The 13,601-nt window shown below is 45.5% G+C and overlaps 1 protein-coding gene and 1 long non-coding RNA gene across 4 annotated transcripts in view; both read right to left on the reverse strand.

Moving 5' to 3' along the window:
• The window catches only part of prx (periaxin), a 29,924-nt gene extending 22,664 nt beyond the window's left edge, over nt 1–7,260 (reverse strand). Inside the window, exon 1 of one of the 3 annotated variants that reach the window (XM_062553021.1) lies at nt 7,149–7,253. In XM_062553021.1, coding sequence (XP_062409005.1) covers nt 7,149–7,206 — 58 coding nt within the window. In that variant the 5' untranslated portion in view covers nt 7,207–7,253. Of the gene's footprint in view, nt 1–3,417; nt 3,569–7,148 lie in introns of those variants that run through there. The other 2 variants (XM_062553022.1, XM_062553023.1) reach the window with 2 other exon arrangements.
• A 2,088-nt stretch (nt 7,261–9,348) lies between these two features.
• On the reverse strand, nt 9,349–13,111 carry LOC134099975 (uncharacterized). Its single transcript, XR_009941194.1, has 4 exons — nt 13,087–13,111; nt 11,428–11,730; nt 10,986–11,141; nt 9,349–9,904 (listed from the first exon to the last, which is right to left on the reverse strand). It is a non-coding gene; the product is annotated as an uncharacterized LOC134099975 (long non-coding RNA).
• Between the last annotated feature and the right edge of the window lie 490 nt (nt 13,112–13,601).

Below are 13,601 nucleotides of genomic sequence, written 5' to 3' on the forward strand. Positions count from 1 at the left end.
ACACGGAAGATGTGACCTCCATTAGCGAATAAGCTAACTGTAAAAGAACACTCAAAAGTTGGGCATATTGCATTTAGTGTACAAATTCACAGGATCATATCAGCAAAAGTATAAAGTAATTTAAACAATGTAGGCTATAGGCTAAACAGTGTTCTGCAGTATCAACTAGTGAATGTTAAAGTCGTGTCCTTTGGTCCAAGAGAAGAAACAAAAGAGATATGACCAAGACAAATATGACATAAAAAAAAAGTCATGTTACCAGATCCCTTCCGTCTGTCAAGTCATCTCGGGTGCAAGGTCCCGAACAAGAGGCTGTTGTGTGTTGTCTTGTCAAATAAACAAATAAAGTCCTGGTCACTTCTGGCTAGAGTGAAGTGGGATGGAGGCTGGACAGGGATGCTCAACCGTCTCATGGTTTGAGCTGTAGCGGCAACGTGGGAACGCCGGTCCAGTGGTGTCCATGTGCTCCCGAGGAGAACATCTCACTGTGATGCCCCGGCACAGAAACAGATGTCTGGGAATGTAGTAATCTGCCCCCCCCCCCCACACACACACACCGCCTTCCGTCTTCCCACTCCCTCTCTATCGTCCCCCACCCCCCTCTCTCTATCTCTCTCTCTTTCTCTCTCTCTCTTCTCCTTCTCTCAGTCTTTCTCTCCTCACTTATGAATAAACATCTTGTCTGGGGAAAAGCACAGCCGTGCCCCTCCCATGGGTGTGAACAGCCCATCAGGAAATGCCTTCAGATAAACAGGAAGCTGAGATTTTTCTCTACATCAAAATGAATATCTGACACTGAGGCGAGTTGCTCACATTGTTTGCGCCTCAAGTGTTCTGTCTGATGAAAAATGCTGTCAGTCAACATACAAGAAACTGATAGTATCTGATTGTAAATTTGTCAAACATTGACAAATTCTGACTGGTCAGCCATACGGCACTGAGAATGAATCTGATAAAACAGAGGATAGAGAAAAACATCAAAAGTAAAGATTGTCACAGCACACCGGTCTAATATTATGAATGTTTTTGTTGTTGTTGTTGTTGTTTTTTTAAGTGCTCTAAATAAACAATTTGTAATATTTAACCAGCATGCAGTGGTGTACTTTACTTTTGGCCTGTACGCAGGGATTTTGTCTCAATAGAGACATACATAACATACATAACAAACAATAAACATATTTGTTTAAGAAATTATACTTGTTCTTCTTGTTATTTAGATAGCATGACATGAGAATATTGTGAATGCTTCAAGTGTCTGTTAAGCTGCATAAACTGATCTTCTCCTCCACACTATTAAACGTGTGATAAATACTATTGGACAGTTGTGTTTATACAATCTGAATATATTCTGATTCAGGCCACTTGAATACCTCCCTGATTTAAAACAATGTGTATCACGAATACTATGCGCTGTGAGGGTAACGTCTCTGCTGTAGTAACTCCCGAGATGTGTTGACATCAAATTTAAACCCCTGTTTGAGCACATGCTCCTGAGCGGTGCTATTTCAACACTCCGGCCAGGCATGGAGGCTTTCGAGCGGGAGTGAACGGGAGGGTCACTAGGAGTCGTTCTTCAATGGCATCACAGGCTATCTATAGCCCATCAACACGGCTGATTTCTCAACCTTCAGGACCACCGCCCGGTTCCCGCTAACCCCCCCCCCCCCCCCACCACCACCACCACCACCTCCGTTATGGTATCCCGTTAACGTGTCTGATGACCAAGCCTCAGGAGGAATACCACAGGGATCACACGCTCACACGCACACACACGCACACACACATACACACACACATGACAGAAAGTTATATGACAGGAATTAAGCTTGGGACCAAAGCCAGCTTTCTTACCAAACAGATAGCTACAAGTCTACACTCATCCAGGAGAGAGTGGCAGGGCAGGACAACTATGCTGAAGAGTTTGAATCATTCATGCTTCTTCCATCTTTAGATTCAAACTGTTGTATTTCCACATTCCAAGGAGTCCTTATCTGGAGAAAGCGTTGTCAGATTTTCAGACAAATCTCTGCATTCGCAATTTCACCCTCTGAATGATCCTGGTAGTTTACCAAGTTACTGCCAATAATTGGACTCTGTAAACCGTTACTCAATCAGGGCCCACTGAACACATTTGACAGATTCTGTAAATGCCATGCTAAATATGGCCTCCGCCCTGACAAGCTTCATTTGAACTTTCCAGCATGGGCTGCCATTCACCTGTCAGTCATAACTGACAAGCAGAAAAGGCCTTACATATTTTGACTTGCTTCAAAAGGTGCTGTGTGGAAAAAAAAATTGCAACATGTCGTCAGTGCATAGTGTCTTGTCTGGCTGGAAAATTTGTTGTTAAACAGATTCTGATTTGATCATATTTGCCCTCACACTTAGCAAGCTGGCTAATGGAAAGGAGCACTTTCAGTGTGCTTTCACTCCCTACGCCTTCTGAATGTGCTGCGCCCTTTACTCTAGAACAATATGCCGAGCCGTGAAGCTAGCTAGCCCAGCACAGCACAGCCCAGCACAGCCCAGCATAGCCCAGCTGAGCCCAGCCCAGCATAGCACAGCATAGCCCAGCACAGCACAGGCAGATCTCATGACCAACAGCTAACAGCTGTTGTGTAAAGTAAATGCAGGGAGTTGGAAATAAACACAAACACGCGCACACATATATACACACACACACACACACACACCTTTCTCTGGTTACCCACAGGGAGTTTATACCAGCAAGACAACTACATGCAGCAGCTCCAGCACGCATGATATTCCTACACGCTCAAAACAAGGAGTCGCACATCATCAAATGTTGCACACCGTTGTGGCTTTTATGAGATATGATTCAATTGCAAAGTATCAATGTATTTGACAGTCACGACTCACGTCTGCAGCCTGTTCCCTACCATCACAGTTAAATTGCTTATCGATTAATTTAAAGGGATTACTTAAGGCTAATCACAAAGGTGAGGGGGTTGAGTTCCAAAGGCCATGAAGGCAGGCCAAAATAAAGGAAATTTCATCATAAGCAAGGCAATTATACTTTGAGATATGACCATACCATAGTACTGTACTGTACTGTATGACTTGAGCTGTTTGTTCACATCGGTGCGATGCGTTATGGTGACACTCACTGTCGTACAGAAAGTTGTCTCAGCATGACAAATCGATGAGTAGTAATGCAGGCGATCATGCGATACACTATTTTAACACCAGATTGCGTCAGGACCACTGGCCTCTCCTATCACCTCCTCACACAGTAGCACAGGCTCCACTGCCACTTGGTCCACTCCACCAGAAATCTACCTAAAAAGATGTCCGCTCTTGTAAACCCTCTAACCCACTCAACCTCTGCCCCCCCCCCCCCCCCCCCAAAACTCCACCTGTCACCACAACACAACTCCCACGCCCCTGCCCTCCTACCTGTCTTTCGCCCAGTTTCTCTTCCCAGCTGTCTCCCTTCAGCGCTCGCTTGCTCCGGAGTGCGTCAGTGTGGCTTAAATCAATCTGTGGCGTGTGGTTAAAACTCTCGTACTCGTTCACTCGTACTCCTCTCCCCCCTCAGTGTGCAGGCAGACTGACTCCTGACTGCGCTCTCTTGGTCCAGAGACCTAAACAAGTGCCATGACATCCCCTGGGGGGGGCGGGGGGTATGAGTCCGGGGATGGGGGGGTGGGGGGGGGGGGTCAGTGAGCCAATTGGTTGAGCCACTGGGGGATGCCCCATATACGGTGTGTGGAGAGGTGGGGCAGGGCAGGGAGAGAGGAGTCGGGGCAGCAGGGCGGGCTTGGGAGAGCACAGCCTCTGGACTGGACCAGCCTACTCTAGGAGTCTGGACTCTGTGTGGGTGAGAGTAGAGGGAGAGAGGATACTCACCGACACACACACACACACACACACACACACACACTCTCTCTTGCACTCCGTCACTCTCTCTCTCTCTCTCACACACACACACATACACATACACACACACACACTTGCATAAAAACAAAAATAAAAACAGCTCTGTAGGTGGCTCAGCAAATCCACACATCTCCCTGTGCTGAAGTGGTCAGCCATTGTTTGACTACACTGCTGACTAACAGAACAGCGCTAGTGGCAGCAGAATACCAAAACAAAGGCAGACAAAACAGAAACCACAGAAGCCTCAGTGGCAGACCCTCTGCATAGTAGACACATGCCTCCACGGGTGCTATTTTTAGTCCAAGGAGGCCAAAAATCGCAAATAGGCTCGCGGTGTTATTTTTGGAGTGCAATCATGAGGTGCGTTTGGACAGCAGCAGCTGTTGTTTTGAGCTTAACACCTGTGTGTTCTGGTCTTCTGCTTTCTCTTCTTCCGCGTACAGCGACGTGCCACCGTTACTGCATTCCACTGCACACCCATCTCATCTCCAGGGCGTGTTCGATCAGGTTCCCGGGGGGGGGAGGCGAAGGGCCGGTGGTGGTGGGGGGGCGAAATCCAACACTCCTGGGGTGGTGCCCGGCGTGCCGATGTCTCCCCCCTTGCTCCTGATCACAGGGTGCCGGACAGGCAGGCAGGTGTCCAGACCGGGCCGTGGCCAATCAGCCGTCGTGCTGCACCGCGCCACGCCGCGCACGGAATGCCAGGTCTCGTCCAGCGTGGCGTGTTTGCCCGCGCCGGCTGCCAGGTGTTTGCATTGTGCTCCCTCTGCCCATCAGTCTGCGGCGTACAAATAGCGGGATTTAACCGGCCCGGGCGGACGGACGCCAAGCTAGAGAGGGGGGTGATGGGGCAGTTTAGATGGAGCTGCAGAGGTTTGGGGCTGTAGGGAGGGGTGGGGTGGGGTGGGGTGGGGGGTTAAGTAAGGTCAGGAGTGAGCAGGAGAGTGAGTGTGGGTGGGGTAGGCGGTGTGGCTAGATGGCTTGGCAAACGTTGGGGTGTCCCGGCGGGAAGAGCAACCCCACATCGTCAGCAGATAACGAGGCCTGGAACCTGAAGCACGCAGCTGGGCTGGGCTGGGCTGGGCTGGGCTGGTGCTAGAGGGATGGGGAGGGCTGGGCTGGTGCTAGGGAGGGATGGGGAGGGCTGGGCCAGGCTCGGCTTGGCTCAGGTGAGATGTGCCACACCAGGGAGGGGTTCTTACCTCGTGACACCTCTGAAAACCACGGAGATGGGACAAACTGAGCTCTGAGCTCGTGAGCACCAACACCATCCAAGCAATTCCGTATCGCCCAGGATGTGATTTTGGATCACTGGTACTAGTGCTTGTGGAGAATGGCAGCTTTGCTGCTGTCTTGCCTCCGTATCTAGAGAAGGTAGCACTGATCTACGCCAGATCTTCAGCCTTCTGTCCTGTGCTTAGGGTACTGTACGTCCCACACTCCCACATCTCCAGGGCTGAAAAGGGAGGAGACGATGCTGAACCCACACACTGTGGTTGCAGTGCACTGTTGACGATAGCAGCAAAACAGTCCCATCGTCCAGCCATTCGGTGCATTGTGTGCAAACACCAGCTGCTGAACAAAACAAAACAAAACAAAACAAACAAGCACAACAAACACACCAAACCAAGCAAGTCAAGCACTCCAGTGAGATCACGGTGAAGAGAGGGATTTGTTTTCAGGTAAGGAAGCTCAAAGCCTCAGACCTCCCTGTTGTCGTGGCAGCAACAGAACTTTGGAAGGACACTGAGGGATACATAGAGAATGCCCAGACCAGATGTCCGACAGCTCCACGGTTCCACGTGTTAAGAGAAGCAATATATTATCTGTCCAGTCAAACAATGTGCTCTACCTCCCTTCCGTTTCCATCTGAACCCTCACCTTATTAGAGTGTGTGTGTGTGTGTGTGTGTATTTATAGTCAAAATAGACAGACTAGGCAAGGAAAGGAAGAGGCAGAGGAAGGGAGTGAGGACTCAGAGGAGCAAAATAGAAGTGAGGAGAAAAGTGCAGAGACCGACTGAGAGGAAAGGAGTGTGTGTGTGTGTGTGTGTGTGTGTGTGTGCGTGCTAGAGTGGTCAGTGGTAGGATGAATCATAATGAGGTGATGACAGAAAGATATCACCCAAAGTGGGGCAGGCGCTATCTGCTGAGGAGATGATGGGTGACAAGTATCACATTCTCACAAAACCACACACATCCCTAAATACAACACACACACATCCCTAAATACAACACACACACATCCCTAAATACAACACACACACATCCCTAAATACAATAGTGTGGTCATGCTACCCATACTGTAGCACATATCTGAAACAAACAAACAAACAGACACACACACACTCTCTCTCTCTCTCTCTCTCTCTCTCTCTCTCTCTCTCTCTCTTTCTCAAACACTCCTGGGCAAACATGGAGATGTATTGAATACAAGCGATTAAATCTGAGCCTGAAATATGCAAACTAATGCAGTCTGTCATCAAAGGATCAGCTTCATTGCCAAGTCTGGTCAGTTTAAAACATTTTACATCTTTGTAAAGGCATGGAATTAACATCCATCGCAACTCAAACAGAATCACAAGCTTTAAAAGCCTTTCTGGCTTTGTGTGAAATATACCACACAGACTTTTCAAGAAAAGGAATAATGAGCTGTCCATAATCAGTCTTTTTAAACAAAAAAAGTAAGTTTGGTAAGGCATCTCTTTACCCACTAAGAAATATCTTTCAGCAAGTGTATAGAGACATGCAGGATAGTCCATCCACCCAATATTGAAAGGGATGTCAATACACATTTCTAACTGACACAAATGACTGAGTAGATGAAATACTATTACAAATTAGGTTCAAGAAGACAACATGCCCATTAAATTATATCAGAACTCTGGCTTACAGATCAGCTTAAAATGAAGTTGAGTCAACTGTCACTTTCCAGCAATCCTTGATGTCATCAGAAAACAACAACAACCATTTCACAAATATTAGCCAAACAAACCAGTAGTAATATATTGACATTTACATCCAATCTGTTTTCTTCAGTGTGACCCACTTACCCCCACCACACACACACACACACACACACACACACACACACACACACACACACACACACCACACACACACACACACACGCACACACACACCACACACACACACACACACACACACACACACACACACACACACACACACACACACACACACACACACACACACACTAGTTGTACACAACACAAGTTCTTCACAAACCTGCTCTTGAGGAGGGTGCCCAGGTGACCCTGAAAATCCCACGTAGGCACTCACACATGGTCCTGCGTGGACTGGCGACACAAACACACACACACCACACACTCAACACACCTCAGGACGACGACAAGAAGGACAGATACAGAGTGACGACAGAATAGACGTGGGGTCGGGAGGGGGAAAAAAGGAGTCAAGATAGATGCCTGCGAAAAATGAAAACAAGATGGACAGGCTCTCGGAAGGCAACCCCTTCTGTCAAAGGAGTGGTAGCGGTCCAGCTACCAGCTAGCATGTGGGGAGAGAGAGAGGATCTCGGGTGGAGAGAAAAAGGCGGAGAGAGAGAAAGATAAAAAAGAGAGAGAGAGAGAGAGGGAGAGAGAGAGGAGGGAACTGATCAAGATAGGGATGGATGGAGAGAGAGAAACAGACTGAAAAAGAGAAAGAGAGAGGGAGAAAGTGATAGAGAGAGGGCAGGAGAGAGGGGCGACAGGAGGGAGACAGCAGCAGAATGCTGTATTAGCTCAACATCCATGTCAGCACTTTGGGGCCTTCACCCTAAAGCCCCTGCCCTTTGTCCAGGGCCCGGGCAGCTTTAGCTCCGGAGCACCCCGGCCTTGTTATCGGGGCTTAGCGGGGCACTGGCCGCTGGACCGCGTGGCCAGCCGAGCGCAGACGCGTCCACAATGTCATGAAAAGAACAACAACACATTTGCTCACGGCCACCCAGTCACTCACAAACACACGCAACGGGGGCTCCAAACCTACACAGCTGGGATACGGTTTGATATCTCCTCGCTCGTGATGTTTCAACAGTCCGTAGGATCATCATTTATTGTCAAGTGATGAAATAAAAAGTTTAAACGTTTTAAAAATATATTTTAATATATACAGGCTACAGTATATAGGCTACTGAAATGAGCAGATGGAGGTTAAATCATAATTCAAAACAAGACACTGGTCTATCAGAAATCATACATTTTAACATGACTGAGATCTGAGACGTTCTATGGCCATTGGAGACCACACCTACCAAGCATTCTATGGGAGCAACAGATGTCACATGACCACCACACAAACACATGCGTTTGGGACTTCATGTACAGACTCGAACAGAGGCCCTGCCACACTATAGGATCATGGAGGTGGAGGTGGGGGCGGGGGATGCAAACAAGGCATAGTCCTTCTCCAAATCAGATCGACATCTACTCGGCCAAGTGCTAGACGCCTACACACAAGAAATTTGGTTACTGACTTTTTGTAGTACATCAGACAATATATAGACTAATAGTCAATAACGACAGGTATTACTAATGGCCCAGGTCTTCAGAGAACATCTCCTCTCGTAACACTGCTAACAACTACTCTTGCTGATCCTAGCACTTATCACCTGACTAGAACTGACACTTGACTGTTTAATAACAGTCTTATTCTACTCTACCTTTTTAAATCGTCCTGGAATTGTTGAGACAATTGCTTTAAAAAGCTTAAACTGTTTATGTTGTTAGCCGCTTTGGTTACAAATGTGTCAGCCAAATGTAATGTAATCGGAACCAGTTCCAGCTTGTGTCGTGATAAATAATACAGCTCATAATGAAGACTACTGTTTGATCCTAGACACACACACACACACACACACACATACACACAGAGAGAGTTGGTATTGGGTGTCCCGCTGACTAACTGAACTCTGAGGTTGAGACCAGAGTCTCGTCTGATTAATTTCCCCTTGGTGCTTCAGCTGAGGAAGTTGAAAGGCATTTACAAGTGACTTCTGTGTTTAACTTTGTAACAATTATCAGAACACTTCTACATTATTTGGATATTCAGACAGAAAAAGGTCGATTTACACATGCAAATGTAGAAAAAGTTTCCTTGCAAGAAGAAGAGTCATTATGATTATTTTTGCCAAAAAGGAACCAAATGTTTTCTTTCCTGATCGCAAAGTCCTGTTATTAAGCACCGAGTTAACATTGTTGTCAGACTTTTCACCTTCTCCCATGTGTCCTCAGCTCAATCCAATATCGATGGGTTATTTAAGGAAACATTACTAATGAAATTACCCATGTTGCCACGACACCGTGAGACTGTTTGTACCCAATTGGAGCCAGAGTACTAACTGCATTAGGAGCTAAATGTCAGGGGAAACAGTGCAATTGAATGTGGAACTGTGTCACACCAGAGGAAAACACAAAAGCCAGAAATGTCCCAGCGAGGGGGATTATTTATTTATTTATTTATTATTATTTGTCTGCAGTAACTCAGAAAAAGGACTCACTGAGAAACGGCACCATGTCAAGCAATTCCATTTTCACAACAACACACTGTTGTAAAGGCATACAATCTAGTACCCTATTCAGTCGATCTTGGATGATGTCAGATCAATTATTTAACATAAATTAATAATTGTACATTGAATCGTTCATTTTAATTTCTCTAACTGAATTCCATTCTGTCCATTTTGGTCATTAAAAAAAAGATGCAGACTGAGTTTTCAGTTTTTCACTTGTAGCTCTGGTGTTGGTATCACATTTGCCCAGGAAATGTTAGTTAATCAGAGAGTGAGAGAGTGAGTGTGTGTATGTGTGCGTGCGTGCGTGCGTGCGTGCGTGCGTAGGCGCGTGTGTGAAGTGAAGTTCTCTTCTGTTATCTCCCATTACATCTGCAGACGTCTTGCTCAGGGTGACACGTCTTAGAGAGGCTGGGCGGAACACTCTGATGTCACTCTGACATCAGCTGTCCTCCTCTGTTATCAGTCGTTCCTTCAATGAACAAAGTATTAGAACAAAACAAAAAAAGAGTGTTGGTTAAATCTTTACCGAATGAAATGTCAAAATGTTAATCAAGCAGTTTGCATACATCTGATTTATCCAATGAAAGGCACAAGTATGAATTGAACTAAACCCAAGGAAAGAAAAAACCTGAACATGAACGTACACAGAAAAACAGCTGATATCAATCTGGATAGAGATCTTGTTACCGCATTACGAGTAATTTTGAAGAGATTACCAACCCAATCCCACCCACTCTCTTAGTCTCCTATGGGTGAGGTGCAGTGCAGACATGCAGAAAAACAGACACACACACACACACACACACACACACACACACACACACACACAAACACAAACATACACTATGGGGTCAATTTTGAGGACAGTAACATGGGCTGAGAACCAAAAAATACAGACGGGTCTTGTGGATCTCAGTAAAATTTGAGAGCAATCCATAGCTAGCAATCCAACTAATATTCAAAGCTAAATGTGAAAGAGCTGTTTATATCAAAGCTAAAAGCTAATAAGTTGTTAGTAACAAAAGCTAATAATGAAATCCACATCATCTTCAGTAGTACCACTCGGCCTAAGCGACCACGCTGGATCATTGTCACTTCCCTCAACATGACACCCCTTGAGTGAGTGTGAGTGTGAGTGTGTGTGTGTGTGTGTGTGTGTGTGTGTGTGTGTGTGTGTGTGTGTGTGTGTGTGTGTGTACGAGTGTGTGTGTGTTGTAGTGGAGACCCTGAACCCCCCAGGCCAGCTGGAGAGGACCAGGTCTGGGAGGGACAGAGGGGACATCCACCAGAATACTGTCCGCACCCTCGTCACCAAACCTGCCCACGGACAGGACAGGCTGGTAATTAAAGTGCAGGTTGAAGTGATACACTCATGCCCTGCACACACACACACACACACACACACACACACACACACACACACACACACACACACACACACACACAGATAGATTGACAGACAGAAAGACAGACAGACATGCCAACACACACACACACACACACACACACACACACACACACACACACACACACACACACATGCCATATACCTCGCAGCCGGAGACATAACGGGAAGTTCCCCTCATTGTTGCCTGTTTATTTGGGTAAACACATGCAGTGGTCATGATCTCCTCCAGCTCACTCCATCTCTTCCTCCACCTCAGACTGAGGTGGGGCTGGAACAGGCCGTCACTATGCTGCTGATGCTACGGAACAGGGCACATGGTTACCAACAACAAAACAACGGCAACACTATCACCACAACACACTAAAGAATGAAAAGCTTTGAGTTTTCATTAAGTGCATCAAATGTTTCCCCAATATTTTCCACATTCAAGAGTTTTTCATTAAATGAGAATACCTGTTCACTGGTAGTTCTAAACTGACATCACAATAGATCATTGAGGCTGGGCTTGGTTGGCATGGTGCCCATATCACTAGGAGTCAAAGGTCAGAAAGAGGGTATGGTTACACCATGGCAACACCACTCACCACATCACCAGCCAACAATCAGTTGACCGATTCGTTCGATTCTCAAATCCACTGCTGCAAGTCTGTGTCCTCTTGGATATAAAGTGTCTACTAAACACCAGTCGGTCAACTTTCAATTTAGCTCTCACATCCAGGTTCCAACAGCCAGGGCTGTCCTGCATGGCAACGTGTTGTTTGCTGTGAACATCCACTGACCACCACCACGACGTCCACAATCACCATCACCCATCACCCTGGGCGTCTCCTCCCGTCTGTCCAGATAAAACAAACACGCCACTGGGTGGGGCTGCGTGACCTTTGACCCTGCAGAGGAAAAAAGAAGGAAGATGCCAATGTGAATGTTGAGATCCTAATCCTACTAGGCTTATCAGAAATGCCTGAAGTTTGCCTGAAGGAGTATGACTGATAATTGTAGATCATTAAGATTTAAGCTTATGTCGCTTTTGTTTGTATGTTGCTTAACCATAACCATAACCATAACAAGTTATTAGCTTTTTTTTCATTTAAACGCAATGTAGGTTAATGGAAGGTTAACCTGATTGATAACCGTTACAGTAGATCTGACATGATGTAATGCATATGTAGTAAAAGCTAGTATCTTAAAGAAGTAGAGGACTTGGAGGGGTCAGGGCAGCAAATTAGAAGAAAAGAGAGAGACTTTGCTCTCCTGGATCAGGCAGTAATGTCTCCCCCTGGTGGTGAGTATTCGCTATTTTAACAAAGGATTATTATGACCTAATTTGCTACCATGAGACAATATGAACCAAAGGAGTTAAGAGAGTGTATGACCATTTATTTTATATAGACATGCAGGATTAAATTACGATGTTTAAGAATGTTACAGACAGTGACTGATTTTCCATGATTACAGTTCCTTTTCAATTTGCAAGGACTTTTAGTATAGAAATTTAAAGATATGTGTGTAGACTTAGCCTATTAATGACATAATCTTCTTTCTGAGATGCAATCTGTTTAAGAAACGTTAGGCTAGCTTTCTCGTCCTGTTTAACAACATTTTGCAAACGCAAAAGAACTTTAGACCTAACATGTCGCTGAAAACAAAACATTTGACACAAACCCACGTCAGTCCTTGCCTGTACGTCCGTCCCAACACAGAAGGCTATTTTTGGTGCTCACTAAAAGCATCAGTTAGGCTATATGTTGGTCTGTACCACGAAACACAGCTGAAGATATAAGTCTGACACTTTGTAATAAGGACAATTCACGTGTCGACAATTCATGTGTCGAAGACAATGTAAAATATTGCAAAGTGAATTGAACATATTTCATTTCTCATGGAGTTCAAAATTCAGTTTCCCTTATATCTCGGAATAGAAATGCTGAATAAGCAGAGTTTAGCTTGAGTAAACTTTGCAACAGGAGATGCTGAAAATAACCGAAAAGCATGCTGTTTAAAGTACACTTAAAGGGCAAATTATGTAGATAATAGGCTGCTAAAAAGGAAACTTCGTTGAGAAGTTCATACCACACACAAACTGCATCTGGAACGACGAATGGCCCGCAACCATTTAAAAAAGGCCTAATCAGTAGCCTACATATCAGTCTGTACAATATTCCGTAGGCTTAACATTTATTCTGCAAAAATGTAACTGTATTCTAAAACAAAAGTAACACGGTGTTCCATGGACCGCTACTTACCGCCATCTTTCGCTTCTTCTGTAAGACTGTTCTGCGTGGCTCGATTCATGCCCCTCCTCTAGCCAGCTGGACCGTAATACAAAAGACAATTGGCGCGCACAATGGACAGTGAAATCTCCTTTTTTGGATGTGCTGCTGAAAATAACATTGACCTTGGCAATAGTGTTATTTAAAGCCAAGTTATAGATACACGAGGGCAGTAGGCTAATATAGGCTGCATGCAACCTCACACATTTTAAAAATAGGTTTGTGTAGCCTATATAAACATATTGATCGAAAATGAGACGATAGCCGATTAGTTCAGGCCCATGCAATTACCATGAACACCAGTGCTGTTAACCGTTTTTTTCCATTTCACTCCAAGGGGCCCAACTAGTCCGCCAAAGTGTGACAAAGTTGCTCATCCTGGATTGATCTAGTCTTGTATTACTCGGGCCTACATTGTAGCACAAAGAATGCATGTATCAATAATGGAACGTCATGAATTGTTACATCTTGCGTTCTTCTAATATGGA

Source organism: Sardina pilchardus, chromosome 13, assembly GCF_963854185.1.
Source record: "Sardina pilchardus chromosome 13, fSarPil1.1, whole genome shotgun sequence".
In the NCBI taxonomy this organism is placed as follows: Eukaryota; Metazoa; Chordata; class Actinopteri; order Clupeiformes; family Clupeidae; genus Sardina; species Sardina pilchardus.